Here is a 26,180-nt window from a genome sequence, read left to right on the forward strand (position 1 = left end):
TTGACACAAGGGCCTAGGGATGCTGGAATCTTGAGCATGAATTAAGTGCTGGAGGGATTAGGAAGGTCAGGTCATATCTGTGGAGGGAAGAGACAGGCGACATATCGCGTTGGGACCCTTTTTCTAACTGTTAATGTTTATTGCTTGGAAACTGAACAGGAAAAGAGGGAGGTTTTAGCCCCAGAGGGCATTGGCAAAAACACTTCTGGAGAAATGGGCACAGAGTTGATCTCCTTATTTGAGTCAGGGTGTAAATACACTGGAAACAATCCAGAGAAAATTTACAGGATTAAAAACTAACAAGGAGCAGTGTGTCATATGAGCAAAGATTGGATGGGCTTGCGCAGTGATGTAGGGAAATTGAGAGACAACTTAATCTTGGGTAATGGGAAAGGGAACAATAAAATGGAGGACCGGGGAGGATCAGAAGGATCAGAAGGATCTTGAATGACAAACAATCTGCTGGAAGAACTCAGTGGCTTGAGCAGCGTCTGTAGGTGGAAAGAAATGCTGGCAGTCCGGGTCATCACCCTGCACCAGGACGGAGGGTGGAGGGATGGGATGGCCAGCATAAAGAAGGACGTGGGATGTGGTGAGGCAGAAATGGGAGGTCATGGGTGGACCAGGGAGGGGTGAAGGATGCCTGGCATCAGGAGCCAGATAGGAGAGGGGGAGGGGTGATGTTGGGAGGCAGAGCCAGGGAGATGATGGATAGAAAAGGACGCAAGGTGCTTCTTCACCCTTCTTCAGGCCATAGCCGAGGGTTCAGGTCAGGACCTTTCTTCAGTCTGACAAAGGGTCACGACTTGAAAGGTCACCTACCTTTCTCCAGAGATGCTGCCTGATCCACTGAGCTACACCAGCACTTTATGTCCTTTTGTGGACACTAACATCTGCAGTTTATTGTTTCCAGATGATGGATGGAGACAAGCAGGAGAGAACAAAAGGGAAATTGAAAGTAAAAGGTGGCGGTTGAAGGCAGGTGAGGGGGTGATGGGAGAATTTAGAAGGATGAGGGGGGATCTTATTGAAACATATAAGATAATTAGGGGATTGGACACATTAGAGGCAGATAACATGTTCCCAATGTTGGGGGAGTCCAGAACAAGGGGCCACAGTTTAAGAATAAGGGGTAGGCCATTTAGAACGGAGATGAGGAAGAACTTTTTCAGTCAGAGGGTGGTGAAGGTGTGGAATTCTCTGCCTCAGAAGGCAGTGGAGGCCAGTTCGTTGGATGCTTTCAAGAGAGAGCTGGATAGAGCTCTTAAGGATAGCGGAGTGAGGGGGTATGGGGAGAAGGCAGGAACGGGGTACTGATTGAGAGTGATCAGCCATGATCGCATTGAATGGCGGTGCTGGCTCGAAGGGCTGAATGGCCTACTCCTGCACCTATTGTCTATTGTCTATTGTCTAAGTTGAAGGTGAAGACAGCTGCTGGGAGGTGAAAAGCGGAATCTCCAAAGCTCCCACATCAGAACCTAACAAGTAAGAACGGTGATAATGGGAATCATGAAGGGAGAGGCGAATGGCAGATGGAATCAGAACCAGATGGGGGAGAGTGGTTGGGGTGAGCTTGTGGCTTAAATGTGTGTGTAATGTAGGTGGATGGAAACAGAAGCAGGAGGGAGATAGAACTGGGTGATGGATGGCAAGAGTAGGGTAATGGGAAAGGGAACAATAAAATGGAGGACCGGGGAGGATCAGAAGGAGAAAGAGGGTAGGGGACAAAACACACTGAAGAGAAAAGTTGTGGAAGAAGGAACTGCAGATGCTGGTTTAAACCAAAGGTAGACCCAAAATGCTGGAGTAACTCTGCGGGACAGGCAGCATCTCTGGAGAGAAGGAATGGGTGACGTTTCGGGTCAAGACCCTTCTTCAGACTGGGTGGGGATAAGGGAAACGAGAGATATACTGTAAAAGGTGATATGTAGAGATAAAGAACAATGAATCAAAGATATGCAAAAAAAGTAACGATGATAAAGGAAACAGGCCAATGTTTGTAGGGCGAAACTGAAAAGCTAGTGCGACTTGGGTGGGGGAGGGATAGAGAGAGAGGGAATGCTACCTGAAGTGAGAGAAATCAATATTCATGCCACTGGGCTGTAAGCTGCCCAAGCAAAATATGAGATGCTGTTCCTCCGATTTGCATTTAACCTCACTCTGACTATGGAGGAATCAGAGGACAGGAAGGACATGTGTAAGAATGGGAAGGAGAATTAAAGTGTCCAGCAACCGGGAGATCAGGTTGGTTCACGTGGGCTGAGCGAAGGTGTTAATAATAATAATAATAATACATTTTATTTATATAGCGCTTTTCATATACTCAAAGACGCTTTACAGAGATTTTGAGAACATAGGGAAATGAATAAATAGATAAATAAGTAAATAAATAAATGAACAGAGAAAGGAGACAGAAGGTGAGGTGACCTTCAGTGGTTGAAGGCAGTACTGAACAGGTGAGACTTCAGCGATGTTTTGAATGTGGTGAGTGTGGGGGAGTCTCTAACGGTTTGGGGTAGTGAGTTCCATAGGGTGGGAGCAGCGATGGAGAAAGCCCTGTCCCCCCAGGATCTGAGTTTAGTCCGGATGTGGGGGGATAGGAGATTGGCAGCGGCAGAGCGGAGAGTGCAGGTGGAGGAGGTCGGTCAGGTAGGATGGGGCCAGGTTATGGAGGGCTTTGTAGGTTATGAGGAGGATTTTGTACTGGATTCTCTGGGGGATGGGGAGCCAGTGGAGTTTATAAAGGACGGGGGTGATATGGTCACGGATCGAGGTGTGTGTGAGTAGACGGGCAGCGGAGTTTTGAATGTATTGAAGTTTATTGATGATTTTTGAGGGTGCGCCATAGAGGAGGCTGTGCAGTAGTCCAGACGGGAGGTGATGAAGGCGTGGATGAGGGTTTCTGCAGCTGTGGAGGAGAGGGATGGACGGAGACGGGCAATGTTTTTGAGGTGGAAGAAGGCTGTCTTTGTGATGTGTTTGATGTGTTTGTCGAAGGAGAGGGTTTGATCAAGGATGATTCCAAGATTCCGGATGTGAGGTGAGGTGGATACTGGGAGACCATCAATGTTGAGGATGAAGTTTTGGGTGGATTTGGTGAGCATTTTTGGACCAATGATGATGATTTCAGATTGTTCCACGAAACAATCGTCCAGTCTGTGTTTCTCAGACGTTACCTAACATTGGATAATTTTATGTTTATACCATTGAGTTGTGCACTACTCAGGTGGAATAAGGTGATCATAAGTAATAGGAGCAGAATGAGGCCCATCAGGTCCACTCCACCAATCAATCATGACTGATCTATCTCTCCCTCCTAACCCCGTTCTCCTGCCTTCTCCCCATAACCCTTGACACCTGTACTAATCAAGAATCTATCTATCTCTGCTCTGCAAATGGAAAGGCAGAAGGGAAAATCGGAAGTGTCGGTATTACAGTATAGCAAAGGGGATTACAGAGGCATGAGGCGGGAGCTGGCCAAAATTGATTGGAAGGAGGCCCTAGCAGGGAAGACGGTAGAACAGCAATGGCAGGTATTCCTGGGAATAATGCAGAGGTTGCAGGATCAATTTATTCCAAAGAGGTGGAAAGACTCTAAGGGGAGTAAGAGACACCTGTGGCTGACGAGGGAAGTCAGGGACAGCATAAAAATTAAGGAGAGGAAGTATAACATAGCAAAGAAGAGTGGGAAGACAGAGGATTGGGACTCTTTTAAAGAGCAACAAAAGTTAACTAAAAAGGCAATACGAGGAGAAAAGATGAGGTACGAGGGTAAACTAGCCAATAATATAAAGGAGGATAGCAAAAGTTTTTTTAGGTACGTGAAGAGGAAAAAAATAGTCAAGGCAAATGTGGGTCCCTTGAAGACAGAAGCAGGGGAATTTATTTATTATGGGGAACAAAGAAATGGCAGACGAGTTAAACCGTTACTTTGGATCTGTCTTCACTGAGGAAGATACACACAATCTCCCAAATGTTCTAGGGGCTGGAGAACCTAGGGTGATGGAGGAACTGAAGGAAATCCACATTAGGCAGGAAATGGTTTTGGGTAGACTGATGGGACTGAAGGCTGATAAATCCCCAGGGCCTGATGGTCTGCATCCCAGAGTACTTAAGGAGGTGGCTCTAGAAATAGTGGAAGCATTGGAGATCATTTTTCAATGTTCTATAGATTCAGGATCAGTTCCTGTGGATTGGAGAATAGCAAATGTTATCCCACTTTTTAAGAAAGGAGGGAGAGAGAAAACGGGTAATTATAGACCAGTTAGTCTGACATCAGTGGTGGGGAAAATGCTGGAGTCAATTATAAAAGACGAAATTGCTGAGCATTTGGATAGCAGTAACGGGATCATTCCGAGTCAGCATGGATTTACGAAGGGGAAATCATGCTTGACAAATCTACTGGAATTTTTTGAGGATGTAACTAGGAAAATTGACAAGGGAGAGTCAGTGGATGTGGTGTACCTCGACTTTCAGAAAGCCTTCGACAAGGTCCCACATAGGAGATTAGTGGGCAAAATTAGGGCACATGGTATTGGGGGTAGGGTACTGACATGGATAGAAAATTGGTTAACAGACAGAAAGCAAAGAGTGGGGATAAATGGGTCCCTTTCGGAATGGCAGGCAGTGACCAGTGGGGTACCGCAAGGTTCGGTGCTGGGACCCCAGCTATTTACGATATACATTAATGACTTAGACGAAGGGATTAAAAGTACCATTAGCAAATTTGCAGATGATACTAAGTTGGGGGGTAGTGTGAATTGTGAGGAAGATGCAATAAGGCTGCAGGGTGACTTGGACAGGTTGTGTGAGTGGGCGGATACATGGCAGATGCAGTTTAATGTAGATAAGTGTGAGGTTATTCACTTTGGAAGTAAGAATAGAAAGGCAGATTATTATCTGAATGGTGTCAAGTTAGGAGGAGGGGGAGTTCAACGAGATCTGGGTGTCCTAGTGCATCAGTCAATGAAAGGAAGCATGCAGGTTCAGCAGGCAGTGAAGAAAGCCAATGGAATGTTGGCCTTCGTAACAAGAGGAGTTGAGTATAGGAGCAAAGAGGTCCTTCTACAGTTGTACCGGGCCCTGGTGAGACCGCACCTGGAGTACTGTGTGCAGTTTTGGTCTCCAAATTTGAGGAAGGATATTCTTGCTATGGAGGGCGTGCAGCGTAGGTTCACTAGATTAATTCCCGGAATGGCGGGACTGTCGTATGTTGAAAGGCTGGAGCGATTGGGCTTGTATAAACTGGAATTTAGAAGGATGAGGGGGGATCTTATTGAAACATATAAGATAATTAGGGGATTGGACACATTAGAGGCAGATAACATGTTCCCAATGTTGGGGGAGTCCAGAACAAGGGGCCACAGTTTGAGAATAAGGGGTAGGCCATTTAGAACGGAGATGAGGAAGAACTTTTTCAGTCAGAGGGTGGTGAAGGTGTGGAATTCTCTGCCTCAGAAGGCAGTGGAGGCCAGTTCGTTGGATGCTTTCAAGAGAGAGCTGGATAGAGCTCTTAAGGATAGCGGAGTGAGGGGGTATGGGGAGAAGGCAGGAACGGGGTACTGATTGATAGTGATCAGCCATGATCGCATTGAATGGCGGTGCTGGCTCGAAGGGCTGAATGGCCTACTCCTGCACCTATTGTCTATTGTCTATTGTCTATTGTAAAAATATCCATTGACTTGGCCACAGCCACAGCCGTCTGTGGCAAAGAAATCCACATATTCACCATCTTCTAAAGAAGATTAAAGAAATTTCTCCTCATCTCCTAAAGGAATGTCCTTTAATTCTGAGGCTGTGACCTCTGGAATATGAGGTTGACGCCTCAAATATGGTCGAGCATCAGAGCTCGGCCATCTTGTACCGTAAATGAATAGCGTAACTTGGATAAAGGAGTGATTAGTCACGGCACATTAGGAACAGCTGTACAGAAGGAAAACTGTGAGATTACCTTCTCTTTCGCTCATCCACCTGTCTGCAGATTTCCTGCCAACGCCTGTTTAGTTTGCTCAGTTTCTCGTTGAGGATGAAACCGTCAGCTGCTGACGACTGCCCAATAATCTCCTCTCCCGTCACATTCAAACCAGCGACTGCAGCCTGCTGGCATCCAATTCCATCCTGTAGTTCCTGCAGGTACAAAAGCAAGGGGAATTCAGTTGCCCAACTGTAAAACAACACAAATAAGCTAACGTTCTGCTCACAAAGCAAGACTATGGCCGAATTATATTCGGTATTTCAGAAACATGTCCCAAAAAGAGAGAAATACACAAAAAAACTTCTGCCCTAATGTCGTACATCATCTATAACACTTCAGAGCCATCTCCATTTTGGAGAGAACCAGAACCTTGAGAAAGAGAGGATGCTACAAATAGGTATCCTTGTGATCCTTACACATTAACATTAAACATTATTTTTCATTTGGATGACATTTACAGTGCAGTTTTGGAAAGGTAAATGAATCAAAATACAATATTATTATTTTTAAAGTATGGGCAGTACCTGATAATAAATGTAATTTACAATGAATGAATTAAATAAGATCCAAAACAATATTTTTGATAAATTATTTGCCTGAAATACTAAATAGAAGCTTAGCTATAAACAAGAGGTTCTGTTTCCAAATGTTATTTGTCACCCTGATGTATTGACACCTAATTATACCAGATTCCCAGAACAGACATTCCATCCCAAGCTCTATCATGGGCAGAGATAGTCATAGAGTCAAACAGTGTGAAAACAGGCCCTTCGGCACAACTTGCCCAAGATCACAAGGTAGATGAAGAAAAAGATTCAAAGATGTGGTCAAAGCCTGGAAGAAATGCAACATCCCTCAGCTCCTCTAGTCCTTGGAGAACGAGATTTTGTAATGGTATAGGCAACCATGATTCGATGCATGGGGAGCCGGCAGAAGCACAATCAGGAGAGCACATCCTCACAAACTATGTAGGAAGGAACTGCAGATGCTGGTTTACACCGAAGATAGACACAAAATGCTGGAGGAACTCAGCGGGACAGGCAGCATCTCTGGATAGGAATGGGTGACGTTTCGGGGTGAGACATATAACATATAACATATAACAACTACAGCATGGAAACAGGCCTGTCCGGCCCTACCAGTCCACGCCGACCATTCTCCCTGACCTACTCTCATCTACCTGCACTCAGACCCTCCAAACCCCTCCTATCCATATACCTATCCAATTTACTCTTAAATAATAAAATCGAGCCAGCCTCCACCACTTCCACCGGAAGCCCATTCCATACAGCCACAACCCTCTGAGTAAAGAAGTTCCCCCTCATGTTACCCCTAAACCTTTGTCCCTCAATTCTGAAGCTATGTCCCCTTGTTGGAATCTTCCCCACTCTCAAAGGGAAAAGCCTACCCACGTCAACTCTGTCCGTCCCTCTCAAAATTTTAAAAACCTCTATCAAGTCCCCCCTCAACCTTCTACGCTCCAAAGAATAAAGACCCAACCTATTCAACCTCTCTCTGTAGCCTAAGTGCTGAAACCCAGGCAACATTCTAGTAAATCTCCTCTGTACCCTCTCCATTTTGTCGACATCCTTCCTATAATTTGGCGACCAGAACTGCACACCATACTCCAGATTCGGCCTCACCAATGCCCTGTACAATTTTAACATTACATCCCAACTTCTATACTCGATGCTCTGATTTATAAAGGCAAGCATACCAAACGCCTTCTTCACCACCCTATCCACATGAGATTCCACCTTCAGGGAACAATGCACAGTTATTCCCAGATCCCTCTGTTCCACTGCATTCCTCAATTCCCTACCATTTACCCTGTACGTCCTATTTTGATTTGTCCTACCAAAATGCAGCACCTCACACTTATCAGCATTAAACTCCATCTGCCATCTTTCAGCCCACCCTTCCAAAAGGCCCAAGTCTCTCTGTAGACTTTGAAAATCTACCTCACTATCAACTACTCCACCTATCTTAGTATCAGGGAAGTGGTCTCGTTTTCACACCTTACCCTTCCATATCTCTGTGTCTCCCTCTCCTCGACTCAGTCTGAAGAAGTGTCTCGACCCGAAATGCCACCCATTCCTTCTGTCCAGAGACGCTGCCTGTCCGGCTGAGTTACTCCAGCATTTTGTGTCTATCCTCACAAACTATCTGCACTCAGGCAGCTCCAGCTGCATCCTTCTTTGGCCTTATTAGTCCCTCCTAACCCCCAAAAGCAGAGTGGAAACAAATCATCTTCTGTCCCAAGGGGCTGTTGAAGGAGAAAATGTTAATGATAAATAAAATCCACTGATAACTACTGACACGACACCTGATAACCCACGCTCAGGTGTTGCAGCAGGTGGCCTGAGATAAATGCATGCTGGACTTTTGCAGGTATGCAACTCACAAGCAAGTTTATAAACAGAGTTTCACTTTTTTTGCTGCTGAGAACAGCAGATAATTTGATACCATTCAATTATTGATAGTCTTTCAGTTGCACATCATCCCAACATCAGCAGTAAATTTCCCCAAATAAATTGATGAATAGAATGATAAATTACTTTATCTGTGCGGAACATGCATCATGACTTCCTGACTCCTCGACCAAATCCCCCGACCAAAGGAAGCAGGCATACTAGATGCCTTCTTCACCACTCGATCTACTTGTGTTTCCACTTTCAGGGAGTTATGGGCTCAGACCCCAAAGTCCCTCTGTACATCAAAACTGTTTAGGGTCATGCCATGAATTGTATATTTTCGCCTTACATTTGACATCCCGAAGTGCAACACATGCTCAGATTAAAGTCCATCTGCCATTTCTCCCCCCATTTCTGTTGCTGATGTATATCCCATTGGATGGTTTGACATACAACCCCAGAAATCTTAGTGTCATCTGCAAACTTACTAATGAACCCATCTACGGTGACGTCCAATGAACTTGAGCTTGCACAAATTTCTTTAGCCCTTTATTGACCTTGCTTACCTCTCTGTTGGGCATACTATGTACCATCACAACAACACATCCAATTGCCTCTTGAACTTACTTATATTTTTTATGACATATATTTATCCTCTACACTCTTTGACAGAAAAGGTTTCATTTGCCTTCAAATTGCGGATGTTCTCAATATTCATGAGATTTCAACTGAAGCATTTCATGGACTCCAGTCTAAAATCAATAGACCTTGCTCTGTTCTCCATGACAAGGGTTGCCGAAGAAGGAAATTGATTAGAAGGTCCACACAAAGAACTGCAGATGCGGGAATCTTGAGCAAAAAACACAAAGTGCTGGAGTAACTCAGCGGGTCAGGCAGCATTTCCGGAGAACAAGGCGTTTTGGATCGACACCCTTCTCCAGACTGATTATAGTTGAGGGTGTCGAAGGTCTCTTGTTACAAGTCATCCAATCGAGGAATAGCAACAGCCGAGGATTCCTTTTCCTTCAGCCCTTTAAGTCAGTAATAACTCACTACAGGAAGAATGCAGCAGCCCCACTCCACCATTCCCCCCCTGAAGCTCACCAATACTTTCCTTTCATGTGCTGATCAAATTCTCCTCTGAATCCCATGGCTGATTCTGCTCTGTCAGACGAGGCACTTCTGACATTAACCATTCAAAGTACACAAATACATTTTGTCTTCTTGCCTTTGGTTCTTCTGCTGATCACGTCACATCTGTGTTCCCTGGTTCTCCACCTGACTACCAATGGAAATAAGCCCGTTTAAAGTGCTTATGATTTTGAACACATCTATCATATCTCTTCTCAAAATTCTCTGCTGCAAGGAAAACAATCCCAGCCTCAACATCCTTGCTTTGAACCTTAAGTCTCTCACACCTTCAAGATATAAGTAAATCCATTTGATTCTCTCTACAGACCTTTGCTTCCTTTCTGACATATGTTCGAGAGATTTGAAGCAATACGTGATTTACAAAGGAAAGCAGTTTTATTGAGGTTTATCAGAACTTCCCTGTTTTTGGAGTTTGGTTCTCTACGTATAAACCTGAAGATCCTTTTGTTTTTAAATGTTATTTCAACCTGGACTTCCACCTCCAAGTATGCCTTGAGCTGTACATCCAGCTCTCTCTTCACTGCCTTCAAATCTTACCCTTCATGTTATACTGTTCCTTTTCCTTTCCACGTTTTATCAAAAACATCACAACACTTTACAGCATAAAATTACACCTGTCCTGCTCCATCTGTTCCACCAGCCTGTTTCTGTCATCTTGAAGTCTATCACCACTCTCCCAACTCTTCGCCATTCTTGCAGTTATTCCCCTGGGCACCCAAGTGCGAGTCATTAAAATAAAGCAGTGGAATCAATGCCCACATCCTTGAGGAACATGAACGTACACCATACTTCAGTCTGAGAATTGGCTGTCCACCACAATGCTCCTCTCTTGGTCAATTGTTGATCCTGTAGCCACTGGGTTTTTTTTCACTGGCTTTGACAATGATGTTATGTGACATTCTATCAAATATCTTTGATAGCCATTTGTCCTATCAATCTTTTTTATTCCTTCAACAAATAGATCAAGATAACAACTTTGTGCCTCAACGGAGCAAAGGGAAGGAGCTGGCCATCGGCTTCAGGAAGCAGGGTGGGTGTCACGCCACTGTCTGGATCAATGGTGCTGAGGTGGAAATGGGCAAGAGCTTCAAGTTGTGGATGTAAACGTCACTAACAATTTGTCCTGGTCCTTCCTGTCCCACCTAAAATGCCTTTGAAATATTGTTATTATTTGATCAAGTTGAATGACGTGATTCCATTCAGAAAAGATGGGAAAGTTGGAGAAAGAATGGCCTCATTCAGCACCTATCACTTCTGAATGAACTGCTTGAGGAAGTGTTTGAGGCTTCAAATCATCAGTTCAGTGGTATTTAATCATTGAGTATTTTTTCTCCATTTCAATTTGGCTCTGTAACTTGAAGCCTCAAACACTTCCTCAAGCAATTCATTCAGAAGTGATAGGTGCAGAATGAGGCCATTTGGCTCACCAAGTCTACCCTGCCATTCAATCGCTGCTAATCTATCTCTCCCTCCTAACCCCATTCTCCTGCCTTCTCCCCATAACCCCTGACATCCGTACTAATCAACACAGGGTATTCTGTTTACCCTCCATTCTCACATTCAGCCCCTCAGGTTCCTAATAAATCTTTCCTTTCTCGTCTTAAACTCTCAAATCTCATGCTCTCGAGCTCTTGATTCCCTCGCCATGGTTAAAAGATTCTGTGCATTCAGCCTATCTCTTGTCATCACGATTTTATACTCCTCTATAAGACGGCTGCTCAGCCTTTTGCTCTCCAAGGACCCAAGTCCTAGCATGCCCTTGAGTCCTGGCAACATCCTTGTACATTATCTCTGCTCCCCTTCCAGCTTAAGATATCTTTCTTATAGCAGGTGATGCATAAAGCACGCAGTGCCTGTACTCCAAGTGCAGCCTCACCGATGTTTATCTGTAGTTAAATATCAACAGATCAGTGCTTTTCTTTAAATTAACACTGACGTAACTCCAGGCTCTCTAACATTGAGAACACAGCTCGATGCCAAGTGATGCTGAACTGTTAGTCCAGATTACACATAGGGATTCTAAAATGAAATTTGAACCTACACTCTTAAAATTAAGGGTCAAACTAAGGGACAAATAGTATACAAAATAGTATTCAAAATAGTTTTGCATGGAGAGAAGAAAGAAATATTTCAAAATCGTAGCTCAGGAGACTAAATAAACTAAACAGACTTCATTCTAGAATGATGGCATATTTGCTTACAAGACTCTTTTTGTAAATAGACAATGAATAGTAATAGCAGACTAAGTGCTGGAGGACCCCAGCGGGTCATGCAGCATCGGGGGAGCGAATGGACAGGTGACATTTTGCATTGGACCCTTTATCAGATGGGGCAAAATGTCACCTCATTATTTTGTCCCCAGATGCAGCCTGACCCACTGAGTTCCTCCAGCACTTTGTGTTTTGCTCAGGATTTCAGCATCGCTGTTTCTTGTGGATCCAAAGAATAACAAAAGCTGCATTCAGTCACGTTGCCTCTTCTTGAGGAACCACTATTTTGAATGTGTCCAACAAAAATATTATTCAAGATACCTGCAAGTTCAACATAAATATCCAGAATGTTTAGCCTGTAAGACTGATGAGAATTTTAGAAATAACTAGCCGGGCGTGGAGCAGTTGGGTCCAAATCTCTCCTGCGGGCGCGGCAACCCTACGTCCAAGCCTCTCCTGCAAGCCCGGCAACCCCCGTAGTGTTCACCTCTCCTGTGGGCCCGGCAACCCCCGTTGGCGGCAAACCTCTCCTGTGGGCCCAGCAACCCTCCCCCAACTGACGATCCGTGGACCCGTTGCTGGCCGGGGAGTCTCCCCCGGGGTCGTGGGCGGGAGGAAAGGGGAGAGGGAGCCACTCACCTCGGCCCCGGGCGGCCATCGCGTCGGCCATCGCGAGCCGTGGACCCGTTGGGTGGAAACCTCTCCTGCAGCGGCAGCTCGATGGCGACGGCCATTTTGTTTGCCCTCAGCCACTGCTCTGCACCACGGGAGGAAGGTCAGGCGCGGGGCACTCCCCGTGGGCGTTGGTCCTCCCGGCGGGGTGGGGGGGGGGGGGGGGACAGCGCATTTATTAACATTTATTAAGTTAATTGTTTTATAAATGTAATAAAACTTGATAAATTGAGACCGCAGGGGAATGGTGAGTAGGGTGGGCCTAAAATTGTTGGCTATCGTGTACCGTTTTGGCTGTATTTCGGGAACAAATCTATCCACAAACCTACATGTTGCAGAAGAAGGATAAATAAAAAATGAGATCATACTGAAGGAATTACAAGTCTATGAAATCAGACCATAGTCTGAAGAAGGGTCTTAACCCGCAACGTCACCCATTCCTTCTCTCCAGACATGCTGCCTGACCCGCTGAGTTACTCCAGCATTTTGTGCCTATCTTCGGTATAAACCAGCATCTGCAGTTCCTTCCTACAGTGATTGACTGACATTTTCATTCTGTGCATACTTTCATCATGAGTAAAAAAGAACCTAAAAGGAATGTCAACTGCTTTGAATATTTGATTATCCGGAAGTAATCTTTCAAGATGCCCTTTGCCGAGACGGTTTTGTTCGCTACACTTGCTGAATAAATGCAGAACAAGAAATGCTAATTATGACTTCTGCAAACACTCATATATTTCATTAACAACTCAGTACTTTTTGACAATGTAATTGCTTTCTTACATGCACTGAATAACTGGTTTGCCACTTTGGCAAAGGTTTATTTTATATTGACATGTTGTACAACACTTTGCTGCCAAGTTTTTTGAAATTACCACCTCTGTTTTCACTCCCATATATCCTTCAGACATCCCTTTCTTACTTTATTCCAGGACATTGAAGGAATCAGATTTATCTTTGAAGAAGAAATTCTCCATGGACCATTAATATGGAAAAATAGAACGTTAAAAACTTTGCTTGCAATGCTCTGAAAATACTATTCCGAAGATTGCAACCAAAGATATAGAGAAATAAATCTTCACAGCCTCATAGTTCCCTTGGGAAGGTGAGGTGCAATTAAACTGACATTTGCTCACAAAGAGATGTGTTCAGCTGTGGAGTTGTAATTCCAGAAAGCATGACATTCCACTATGTGCTGCTGCAGTATATTACACTACCACTATACAGTACAAGCATGAGCAATGGACCGCATGGTGGCACAGTGGTAGAGTTGCTGCCTTACAGTGCCAGAGATCCGGGCTTGATCCTGACTGCGGTTGCTGTCTGTACGGAGATTGTTGGTTCTCCCCATGACCCTGTGGGTTTTCTCTGGGTGCTCCAGTTTCCTCCCAACACTCAAAAGACATACAGGTTTGTAGATTAATTGGCTTCGGTAAAAATTGTAAATTGTTCCTAGTGTGTAAGATGGTGCTAGTCTAGGGGGATTGCTGGTTGACATGGACTCGGTGGGCCGAAGGGCCTGTTTCCACGATGCATCTCTAAACTAAAGTAAGCAATGGGACATACAAGATTTCAATTCTCCTCATGACCCCTGCCCCCTCCTGCCAGAGTGGTTGAAAAGAAAAGCATTCACTAAAGGGCCTGTCCCAGTTATGCCATTTTTAAGGCGACTGTCAAAGTCGTAGCAGATCGCCAACATTTTCTTTTACCCTACGACAATGACCACGACAATGCCGAGTCAGGTTGATACAAGTTACTTTTTTTGTGAAACTAGCACCTGGCTAAGAGATTACACCGTCTTCGGAAACATCGCTTACCTGACCGTCAAATTGTCACCTCCAATGTCAAATGTCCTGACGGTAAATAAATTGGTTAAACAAAACTATCTTCTGGTGTCTTCAAATGCCTTTTCTTAATTTAATATTACATGCTTCTAAATGCATCTGCGACAACCTAGCAAACCTGGGAACAGCATGCAAACATTGCCCGCAATAAGCTACGATACCTGGCGACAAGCCAACCGTCGCTGAGAAATTTCTATCTGGAATTCGTTTCTGCGGCACGCCGAGCCGAGATCCATTACGATTCATTGAAGACTCCTCATGATCATGCCCGCGACATCCCGGTAAACGTTCACCGACAGCCGCCTTAAAATCACCTATGTGGGACCGGCCCTTAAATGGGACAATGCAGAACTGAAATGTAGATCAGAGGTGCACAAAGATAGGAGAGTTTGGGAGCGGTTGAGGTGGGTTGGAAAATCCTCTTTAGTAGATTTTAAAGAGTTTCACTTCTGGGTTTGCTCTTCAACTCTTCCAGGACTATGGTGGATGCCATTTTGGCAGCCTTGAGGCCACCCATTTAGAACATGCAACCGGCTCCTGAAATAGGCCAAACAGAATTGCTATTGATTGGAAGATCTCACGTGAAATTAATTATTGCAAAAACTGGACTTCAATAGCATCGCAAAACAAAATGGCGGCACGGTGGCGCAGCGGTGGCGCAGCGGTAGAGTCGCTGCCTTACAGCGAATGCAGCGCCGGAGACTCAGGTTCGATCCTGACTACGGGCGGCATCTGTTTGTACGTTCTCCCCGTGACCTGCGTGGGTTTTCTCCGAGATCTTCGGTTTCCTCCCACACTCCAAAGACGTGCAGGTTTGTAGGTTAATTGACTGGGTAAAATGTAAAAATAGTCCCTGGTGTGTGTAGGATAGTGTTAATGTGCGGGGATCACTGGGCGGCGCGGACTTGGTGGGCCGAAAGGGCCTGTTTCCGCGCTGTAGAATCTAAATCTAAATCTAAAAATCTAAAAAAAGATGGCTCTACGGAATCACTTTGAAATGGTTTTCAGGCCAGATAGATATGGGAGTATCATTGTAAAAAAGATATGGGAATTCTGCAAACTGGTCACTGGCATCGTCCCAGGTTCAGCGGACGGACGTAAGAAGTAAATCTACACTGGCAAATGTTCCAGATGTGAAACTCGTATTGCTGCTCAAAACTGTAGTTGTAAAGAGTTATGTTGGACAGTCAAACCCTTTATTTTGGACTGAACAGACACCAATTTTCATTCCATTTACATTAGAGAAATTTAAACAAGGGTGAGAAATAATCAGATGAAATTCAATTGACCTTGAATGAAAGATTACCGTAGACCATTATACTAGAATAACTTGCACATGATGTTATCTGCACACATCACTATCATGCATTCATTACAGATTGGTAACTTGACCTGCCGATCAGACACTTGTGAAATTGCTATTTCCACTATTTGATCGAAATGTAGATTGGACTTCAACTTTAATTAACCACCATTGCCTGTCAGCCTGGAATCATATTAATGGAATGCTCAGAGTTTTACCAAGACAAAAATAATTCTGTGGAGAACAAAGGAAATGGCATTGAGACTTCAGGCAAAAACCTTCAAACACAATCACAATCACAATCATACTTTATTAGCCAAGTATGTTTAGCAACATACGAGGAACTTCATTTGCCATACAGTCGAAATAATAAAAAGCAACAGGACACACAAAATACATTTTAACATGAACATCCACCACAGTGACTCCTCCACATTCCTCACTGTGATAGAAGGTGAAAAAATGTCCAATCTCTCCCTTCTTTGTCCTCCAGCGGTCGGGGGCTTTAACCTTCCGTTGACGGGACGATCTTGACTCCTGTAGCCGGCGGTGGGCCTTCCTCGTCGGGGCGATCCAGCTCCTGCATCACAGGGGGGGGGAATCTCAGCTCCCCCACGCCGGGTGATCTACCCCGGGTCGGGACCAGTCAAACCTCGGCAGCTTTTGGAGCTCCCGACCGGTCTCAACCCGAGACTGCGAGCTCCTGATGTTAAAGTCCGCAGGTCGCAGTTGGAGCGTCGATCCCAGGCAAGGGATCGCAGGCTCAGATGGTAAGTCCACGCACCGCGGGGGCTCAAAGTCAGTCCCAGGAAAGGCCTCCAGCTCCGTGATGTTCGGCCGCAGAGCGACCGGAGATACGATCCGGAAAACAATCGCATCTCCGGCAAGGTAAGAGATTGAAAAAAAGTTTCCCCCGACCCCCTCTCCCACCCCCCACATAAAACAAACCAGAGAACATTTACACAAACTTTTAAAACTTACCAAAAATAACAAAAAGAGTTTGAAAAGGACAGACAGACTGCAGGCGAGGCAGCCATCCTGCACCGCCCCTTTCTTTTGTCTGCAAAAACAGGATATTTATTGCAAGAGTGCATGGATGGAATCAACTCATTAAGAGGTGGCAATTGGCTTCTAACATTTTATATAACAAGTTTCTGAACCAGAAATTAATTTTAAAAATGATTTACTCTTGCTCTGAATTTATGAACCACATAACCAGAGGGAGCAGCTGAAAATGACCACACAAATCAAATTAAAAGTTAATCAAATCATGTACCGCTGCAAGACCAAGAACAGATTCAAGTAAACAGTTACATTCCACCCGCAGAAATTATGAATATCATTGTTTCTTTTGCAGTTGAAGAATTTAGTCTGCATCTACATAAGGTGCTGCCTCAACAAGGCAGCATTGATCAACAAGTCCAGGCGGGTTATGCCCTCTTCCCAGCACCATCGAGCAGGAGGTAGAGAAGCCTGAAATCACACACCACCAGTTACTATCCTCCCACGATCAGGTTCCTGAACCAACCTACACAATCCTAATCCTAACTGGATAACACAACTCTGTGGACCATCTCCTGCACGACCGTGAAGTTTATTTTTCTAATTATATTTTGCATTAATATCTTTTAATTTGGCAGTTTAATTCCTCCTACTGTCTTACAGGGTTCAGGTGTAAATTATGTATCATTTATGTTTTGTGTGTTGTCCAAGTCTATGTGTCTTGGGGGAGGAGGGAGGGGGAGATGGGGGAGGAGGAGGAGGAGGGGGGGAGGAGGGGATGGGGGAGGAGATGGGGGAGGGGATGGGAGGGGGGAGAGGAGAGGGGGGGGGGAGTAGAGGGTGCTGCACCAATGCAGGAGTGGTTTGGGCCCAACGGGTCCCCTTGGTCTAGTACACACTAAAGATACACACGAAAAGCTGGAGTAACCCACCGGGTCAGACAGCATCCCTGGAGGAAAGGAATAGGTGACATTTCGGGTTGAGACCCTTCTTCTTTATAGTTTGCAGCTTCTCTTATTCCACATTTCCACTTTCACATTTCACCAGATGTGAACATAACAACCATCTCAAAAGTTTAAGCTTGGAATGAATAGTTTGACAGAAGTACTCTGTTTCAGTTCACGGACTATCATTTTCAACTGATTGTTCAATAACCCCCACTTGAAAGGAATTAATACAATGTTGCTTCAATACTAAAGGTAACAAAAAGAATGACAGAATTTTTAGTGCTGCAAGCACGATGCCATCTTTCAAAATAGAATTCATATGAAGGGCCTGTGATTCACTACGAGATCATTCTCATTAAATTTAGACATTGTACAAGTAGTATTTATTGAACTCTTGGAATTCTATTTAATGAATTTACATGAATCATCCCATGAAACCCTATTTAGACAATAGACAATAGGTGCAGGAGTAGGCCATTCAGCCCTTCGAGCCAGCACCGCCATTCAATGCGATCATGGCTGATCACTCTCAATCAGTACCCCGTTCCTGCCTTCTCCCCATACCCCCTCACTCCGCTATCCTTAAGAGCTTTATCCAGCTCTCTCTTGAAAGCATCCAACGAACTGGCCTCCACTGCCTTCTGAGGCAGAGAATTCCACACCTTCACCACTCTCTGACTGAAAAAGTTCTTCCTCATCTCCGTTCTAAATGGCCTACCCCTTATTCTTAAACTGTGGCCCCTTGTTCTGGACTCCCCCAACAGTTACTCCCCCAAAATGTGTTATTTTAGTCTGCATTATTCAAAGTGGGGAATAGGTAGCATTATTTAATATGACCACAATATTACCACAAATAGAGTTCAGTATTAATGCTCAATTCAAGTACTTTCTCAGGGCTAATTTCTAACAAGGTATAATTTCAAAATTGTAGTTGGGTAAGTGAACATAAGTGCAGTGATATTTCCCACTCTCTTTCACAGATCTGGAAGTACAGTTGCACGATCCCCTAAAAGTGGAGAATCAGGGGACAGTGTGGTGAGGAAGGTGTTTGGTGGGTTTGCCTTCAATGGGAAGGGTACAGAGTACAAAGATCGGGACTTCATGATGTAGCTGCATAAATCATTGGTGAGACCTCGCGGAGTGTTATGTGCATTCAGGTCACCCAGCTGTAGAAAATATGTCATTAAGTGGGAAGGCGTGCAGAGGGGGCTCGCCAGGATGTTACCTGGCTGTGGAGGGATTATACAATTCTGACTTTTAAAAGGTATTTGGACAGTTATATAAACAGGAAGAATCCAGAGGACAATGGGCCATATGCAGGTAAATGAGACGTTGATTGGAATAGACAAGGTGGGGTGAAGGACCTGCCTGCCTCTGTGTTGTACAGATCTATGACTCTATTGCTGATTGGTAAAAGGCAATGATGTACTGCACCATGCTTAAGAATCTCATCGCTTAAACCTCACTCTGAAAATACACAGAGCCTACCATTTAGAATCTGTTCCACCTTTAATCGTAGAGTGAGGATATTCTCAATGTTAGCAAAACATAAGATAGCAATAAATCTTTAAAAAATGAAACAGCATGTTTTTACTACAGAATCTATAGAGAACTAGGCTGCCCAGAACTGTCATCCCTTGTGAGAAACCTTTAAATAAATGTACAACATGATAAAGAAAGTAATCAATGAAGAATCAGATAAAAAATAATTAAAAACAGCTTTGTGTATTCAATTGCTCAAAAGTCACATTTTATAAAAACAGAGGAAGCTACCATTTTTAACTTGCTGAATTACACTGGGACTCGACTGCAACCCAACCATTGCACCAGAACACCAGCATTCCATCATCAAAAGGAATGGCAACCTTCAGCACGAGGAACCGAGACAAAGTGCATGAGTACTCCAGCATCAGAGAAGTTAAAGTTATTAAAGACTTAGTCCCCGATTAGGTCTCAAAGCACTTCGGTGACACGCAACACCAAACATTGGGAAAAGCAAAACGGTTTGGAGACCCCAGTTTATTTAGAACAATTTTCTGGAAAGCAGAGGAAAGCAGAGTGCTTCAATCTGGTGTGGCAAAACAGTGATGGCCAAATGGAAACCGTGAAATTACTCTGGATGCAAAAATGAAGGCCACTGTTTGGTACTTGGTCCCTATCAAAATCGTCAATCCTTGCGAAGCGACAAGAGATAAGTAGCAACGTCCAACCATAGTTGTGGTTATGGAGTAATAAAGCTTTGATTATGAAAATGTCATAACAAAATCAGCATAAGCTGTACAGATCATAAGCAAAAGGTCCATTAAGGTCATAATGAGGAAGCATGCAACATAATCAGTTTACAAAACAGATCATAATACTTTTGTAAATAATTCCCAGATTCCAACGTACTAAGGTATTGTAAGGTGTGAATAATTATATTATTACTATTTAATAAAGAACCTGCAACTAATGCCTACAACATTAACTCGCATGGCCCTTTAAAAGCTTTTTTCCCATCCATAATTATACTAATTGAAAGATTATCAGGAGGCAGAAGTAGTTTCATGTGATGTTATTCACCAAAATGCAACATAAGTGGAACTTGATCTTATCTTCACTGAGTTCCATTAGAGTGAATAAAAGCAATATTCTGCAGAGTAACAAAAAAATGGTTCGAGGAAGAGAGAAATGAAACGGTGTTGATGGCACTTGTTTATACTATGTCCGCATTGGTAAGACACTACTCATTACAAGCGTAGATAATATTGTGTGCTCAAAAGGCGAGAAAATAATCTGAGCTCCTGCAATTTAATGTTGAACTCCGAACAACCTCACAAAAGTCAAATGATGTAATGCTTGTTCAATGTTCAATTTGGCAGCGCAAATTCACTTCCAGAATTACTTATCCAAAACAAAAAGATTTATTTTCATGCTGACGTCGTGATCCTTTCCTGACAAACTTTAAAGTTGCCAAACATGTGCAAATTATGCAAAGAAAATGTGGCTTGGAAGACAGGATCAGAAGCATTTCCTTACTGTGAAAATTCTAACATTTGTTCTGTAAAGTTCCAAACAGATTTCATGTAATAGCAAAAGAGTTAATTGGTTTATGACAGCAATTGTTACATAACATTAGATGTGTTTTACAATTCACAGTATCTATAAAAGATTTCAAATCAAAGGCAAGACAACTGGAGGCATAGATACCATCTGAGACACTAGGTAGACACAAAATGCTGGAGTAACTCAGCAAGTCAAGCAGCATCTCTGCAGAACATGGATAGGTGACGTTTCTTGAATCTGAAGAAGAGTCCTGACCTAAAACGTCATCTATCCATATTCTCCAGAGATTCCGCCTGACCCCTGAGTTACTCTAGCATTTTGTGTCTATCTTTGGGATGAACCAGCATTTGCAGTTCCTTTTTATTACAATCTGAATCGGCAATCTGTTCCTACAACAAAACAGAGTTAACGGTTGTGTAAATAGAAAGAAGCATTGCAATTTGTGGCAATTGTAGTGAAAATTCTCAAGATTTTCACAAGACCTTAATGAAAAATAAATTACTACCAATGGATAAAATATTAGAAGAGATACACTTGGCCCATAATACTAACATTGAGCACTAGTTGTGTCATTGACAGAGTCTTCATTAACACAATGCATAATAAACTCTTGCCTCCAGATTTCAATGGAAATCACTGAAGCTCTGTCTTAATTGCACCGTGCTGCCCATGGATGGTGCAAATATATTACCCCTTCATTTCCCCAACTCTGTTGTAATGTAAATCCTAAAAACTCTGTGTTTTAGGCACCTGTCTGACAATATCAAGTGTGCTCTAAAATTGATGATAGAATACATATCTAAACCTGCTGAGGCACTCTTACCAAGTACAAACTCCACTGGATTTATACTCCGTGTTCAAAAGAAAATGCACTTTTTTCCCATTGCCTACCACCATACAAAATGATTCTCCACATGTGTTCCCTTTCTGAACTCAGTAACCTCTCTACTTCCATTGTCACTATTTGAGATTCATTTCACTTAAGTGAGGACTGAAAAGTTAAAAGTGATTCCAGGAAAAAGCTGAGTAAACTGACCAATAACAGTGGAAACATGATGAGTAAGAGCATTAGAAATGGTGGTTGGATTGCTTTCAAAGTGTTTTTGAAATGTTATTCAAAGTAACAACCCACCCACCAGGACCAAGCCAAGCAATTATCATGACAGTGTTTTTGCTTCTCCTGAAATGTTTGTACCCACTGACATGTTAATGTCACGGGCAAGGTCACCCTGCAGCCAGCAGCATATGCATTTATTTCAGGTCCGAGCATTTCATCACACTGCACACAGCATCATCGTTTCATAAAAATCCCATCAACTCAGCTTAATTATTCAAATCCAGCTTCTACAAATGCTCACAAAACCTGAAGCAGAGGAAGCCACCATCACTTGTGTTTTATATGTGGATGTGTACATAGATTTCTAGCACCAGCCTGAACAATTTGATGCATTTTAGGAATAAATGAGCAAATGACTTCACATGATTCTGAGTAAAATGTTTGGTGCACCTCATATCTACATGCAGACATGGACATGCATCTTTCATTGTAGATGCAATATTGCATTTTTTAAATAGTGTTATAACGCTCCCAATCAGGATGGCTACTTTAATGCCCTCAGATCCATCTCCATGGCAGAGCAGAGTTGGGTGCTTTTATTTTAAATCAGTAAATGGCATCTCGAATATGGAACAGTAGAGCACAGGATCAGGCCCTTCTGTCCACAATACCGACAACTACATCATCTCAATCACCCAGGTTAATGCCAGCCGATCTTTCGGGAAGGTGAACCTTTGGAAAGCATCCGACCCTGATGGTGTACATTGTCACATTCGTTACATCTGCACGGCCAACTGGCTGGAATTGTTTGTGGACATCTTCAACCACTCACTACTATGATCCATGGTTCCCACCTGCTTTAAAAGGACTTCCATAATACCATAGCCCAAGAAGAGCAAGGCTGTATGCCTCAATGACTAACAACAGATTGCCCTGATGTATGTGGTGACAAAGTGCTTTGGGAGGTTGGTTATGATGCATATTAACTCCTGCCTAGCAAAGATCCAGATACACAGGGCGGCACAGTGGCACGGCGGTACATTTGCTGCCTTACAGTGCTTGCAGCACCAGAGACCCCGGTTTGATCCCGACTACGCGTTCTGCCTGTACATAGTTTGTACGTTCTTTCCGTGACCGTGTTGGTTTTCTCTGAGATCTTCCGTTTCCTCCCACACTCCAAAAACGTACAGGTTTAATTGGCTTGGTATAATTGTAAATTGTCCCCAGTGTGTGTGGGATAGTGTTAATGTGCGGGGATCACTGGTCGGTGCGGACTCGGTGGGCCGAAGGGCCTGCTGCCATGCTGTATCTCTAAACTGAACTAAACACTGAAATGCACTTAATACCATAACCAATCAACAAAGGACACAATCACACAGCACTTCTCACTGGAACACTTGGACATGAAGAACACATCTGCCAGGCTGACCTCCATCACTACAGCGTGGCCTTCAACACCATCAACCCTTCCAAACCTATTATTAAACTCAGAGAACTGGGGCTCTGCTCATTCCTGTGTGACTGGATCTTTGACTTTCTCATCAGTAGACCACAATCAGTGTGAATTGCACTTCCACCATTACACCTGGCAGGGCTTCCCAGGCACCCGCAACTTTCTGTGCAAAGAAACGTGCACCACCTATCTCCTGCAAACCTTCCCCCTCTGACCTTAAAGCTGTGTCCTCTAGTCTGACACCTCCCGTATCTTTGCCTCTCATTAATTGTTAAACTTCATGCTTCTCATAGTACACAAGCTTAACTCTGGTGAGAATCCCATTCCACCTTCATGGTGTCTGTTTATTTAAAATCACTCCTCCTACAATAAGTGAATAACCCTTCGCTCCGCTAGGTTAGAGTCCGATTCGCCGCTCCTTATTGTGGTCATTGGATTTTGTCTTTGAAACTATTACCCAATAATGGTGAGAATTATATTCTGCACGCTGCATCTTTTCCTTTGCTCCACCTATTATACTTGAGTTTGGCTTGATTGTTTTATGTACAGTTTTGTCTGACTGCATTGGATAGTGTGCAAAACAAAGCTTTGCACTAAACCCCAGTACACGTGACAATAATAAATTTAAACCTAACGGGCCTAACGTGTGGTGCTGGTGATGGTCTGGTGCCCCTGTTCACCGTCTACAGTGATACTTGCACTGAGTTACATTTCCAGACACAGAGGGTCTGTTGGGGAATGTTGCCGACTGGCCCGCTGCAGACTGCAGGAGTACGTGCTGAGGGACGCACTGAAGCTTGGTGCAGCCAACGCCAAGGCTCTGTGGGGGAGGACCACAGTCTAGGGTCCTTCTGCTGCTGGACATGGGGGGGCAGGGTGTGGTGGGGGGACGCCCCTCCAAATAAGGGAATGGATTCCACGCCAGTGGGCCACACGAGTAGCAAGGGTGGGGGGTAATTTTGTGCAATTGGTGTATTGAATGTATGTATTGAATGTATATAGAGCTTCCGAGAATGTCGGATGGAGTTTTGGAAGGAACATGTTTTGTATATATTTATATCTCGAATAAAGTATATTTTGAAATTTAAAAAAAAGATTAACTTTCCTTCCACACCCGGCAGCTGGTGATATATTTTAAGTCTCTACGATAATAATGTTAAAAAATATACAGGTAGAATAAACAAAAATTAAAACAAAATAAAAAACGATACATTTAATTAAAACACCTTAAAATATGAAAAAAATAATTAAAGTTAGTCAAAGCCTCCTCGGACTGATCTTTTCAAACGAGTTCTGGGATCTCATTGTGTGATTGCCAGCTATCGCTGGTGTGAGGGTCAGCCTTCATATATCTTTACATTTAGAAACAAGATAACAACAGGTTCTACCACCCATTTAATTAAAAAATGATGGGTAGTTTGGTGATGCCACAGTTATTGCAAATAAAATGCTTGCATTTCACTCCAACTGAAAGCACAATGTGTGAAATTCGCAGTTATGATTAAATCGTATTCTCCGCACTGCTCACAATGGTTAGACAGCAGAAAGGAGCAATAAATCGATGGTCATCCCAGATAAAAGTTTATTATTCTTGCAGTCAATTGTAATTAAGTGAAAACGCTTGAATTGGCACAGTAATTGAAACGATGTTGTTTTCCCTTGCAACCTTGCTTTTGTTTGTTCTTTGATTTGTAATTATTGCATTTTTAATCACCTAATAAAAATAATTATTAATCAAAGAAATAGGGCTGCTTTACATCAACATTTCCTCTGATTTGCAGCACAAATGGGTTGCTGCGCCTGGTTCATCTTTGTAGGTGTACAGATATGGGCAGGCACATCGTTCATTGCTGTTGGATTGTCATCCCACATGCTGTTTAAGGGGCTGACTTCCTATATTAATTAATACATTTTATTTTTTAAACTTTAGTGATCTGGTAATCTTAAAAATGCTAAATATTTAAAAATATATTTATAAGAGGTGTTAGCACTCCACACACAAATCCCTTGCCACTGTGTCTATTCTTTCTGACTTAATATTCATATCATGTCTCTTCCTCACACGGGTTTCAACACACTGGACCTCTGCTACACCACCATCAACATGTCTGTCGCTGGACTCGGGCGCTAACATCGGCCAGTCTCATCATCTGTCGGCTTATAAACACAGCTTGAAGCGTGAGGCTCAAATGACCAGAGTAATACAACAGTGGGCTGAGGAGAGGGAGGGCCTGTTTCAGGACTTGAGTCAGAGGACTGGGACATGTTCAAGACCACTTCATCGATCCTGAATGAAGATACTTCAGTCGACACCGGTTTCATCAAGAAATGCTTTTACAACTGCTTTCTGACAAAGGCAACTCGTGTCTTTCCTAACCAGAAACCTTGGATTACCTTTCTGCTTCAATCCAGATCTGAGGCTGTCAAGAAGGATAACCTCAGATTATATAAGGCAGCCAAGAATAATTCTTTATAAGCCATCAGGAATGTCAAGAGAAAATTCCAGAATAAGCTAAAGGTTCAATTCGAGTCTTGGAGTCATACAACATGGAAATAGGCCCCTCGGCCCAACTTACCCTTGTTGAGCAAGATGCCCCATCTACACCAGTCACACCTGTGCATGTTTGGTCCATATCCCTCTAAACCTTTCCTATCCATGTACAAGTGTTTTTTAAATGTTGTTATCAAACCCTCCTCAACTACCTCCTCTGACAGCTCGTTCCATAAACCCACCGCCCTGCGTGTGAAATCAAACAGATGCCGAGCCACTGTGACAGGGGCTGAAAACCTTCATGGGTTACAAGCCAAAGCGTGGGGCAATCTCCAGCTGTACTGTACTTGAGATGCTTATCTAAGATGTATCCAAGTGCTCATGTATAGTGATGCTTTTACTGAACTGTACACCAAAATGACTTTCACTGTACCTTGGTACCATACCGTACCAGATGCGTCTCACCCCAATTAGCTCGAGGCCTTTTACGCCTGTGTTGAACAACCAAACAAAGTATCATCATGGCATGTCCTCCCATTCCCCGTTGGCTCTGTCTCACACATCGTGATGGAAGAAGTCAGACCTCCTTTCATGCAAGTAAACTCTCGGAAACCAG

At 43.6% G+C, this 26,180-nt stretch overlaps 1 protein-coding gene across 9 annotated transcripts in view; it reads right to left on the minus strand.

Annotated features, from left to right (window-relative positions):
* The window catches only part of dmd (dystrophin), a 1,595,363-nt gene that overhangs the window by 547,262 nt on the left and 1,021,921 nt on the right, over positions 1–26,180 (minus strand). For all 9 annotated transcript variants that reach the window (XM_078408877.1, XM_078408870.1, XM_078408878.1 and 6 more), the window contains one exon: positions 5,951–6,126. In XM_078408877.1, coding sequence (XP_078265003.1) covers positions 5,951–6,126 — 176 coding nt within the window. The remainder of the gene's footprint in view (positions 1–5,950; positions 6,127–26,180) is intronic.

Source organism: Rhinoraja longicauda, chromosome 12 (assembly GCF_053455715.1).
Source record: "Rhinoraja longicauda isolate Sanriku21f chromosome 12, sRhiLon1.1, whole genome shotgun sequence".
In the NCBI taxonomy this organism is placed as follows: Eukaryota; Metazoa; Chordata; class Chondrichthyes; order Rajiformes; family Arhynchobatidae; genus Rhinoraja; species Rhinoraja longicauda.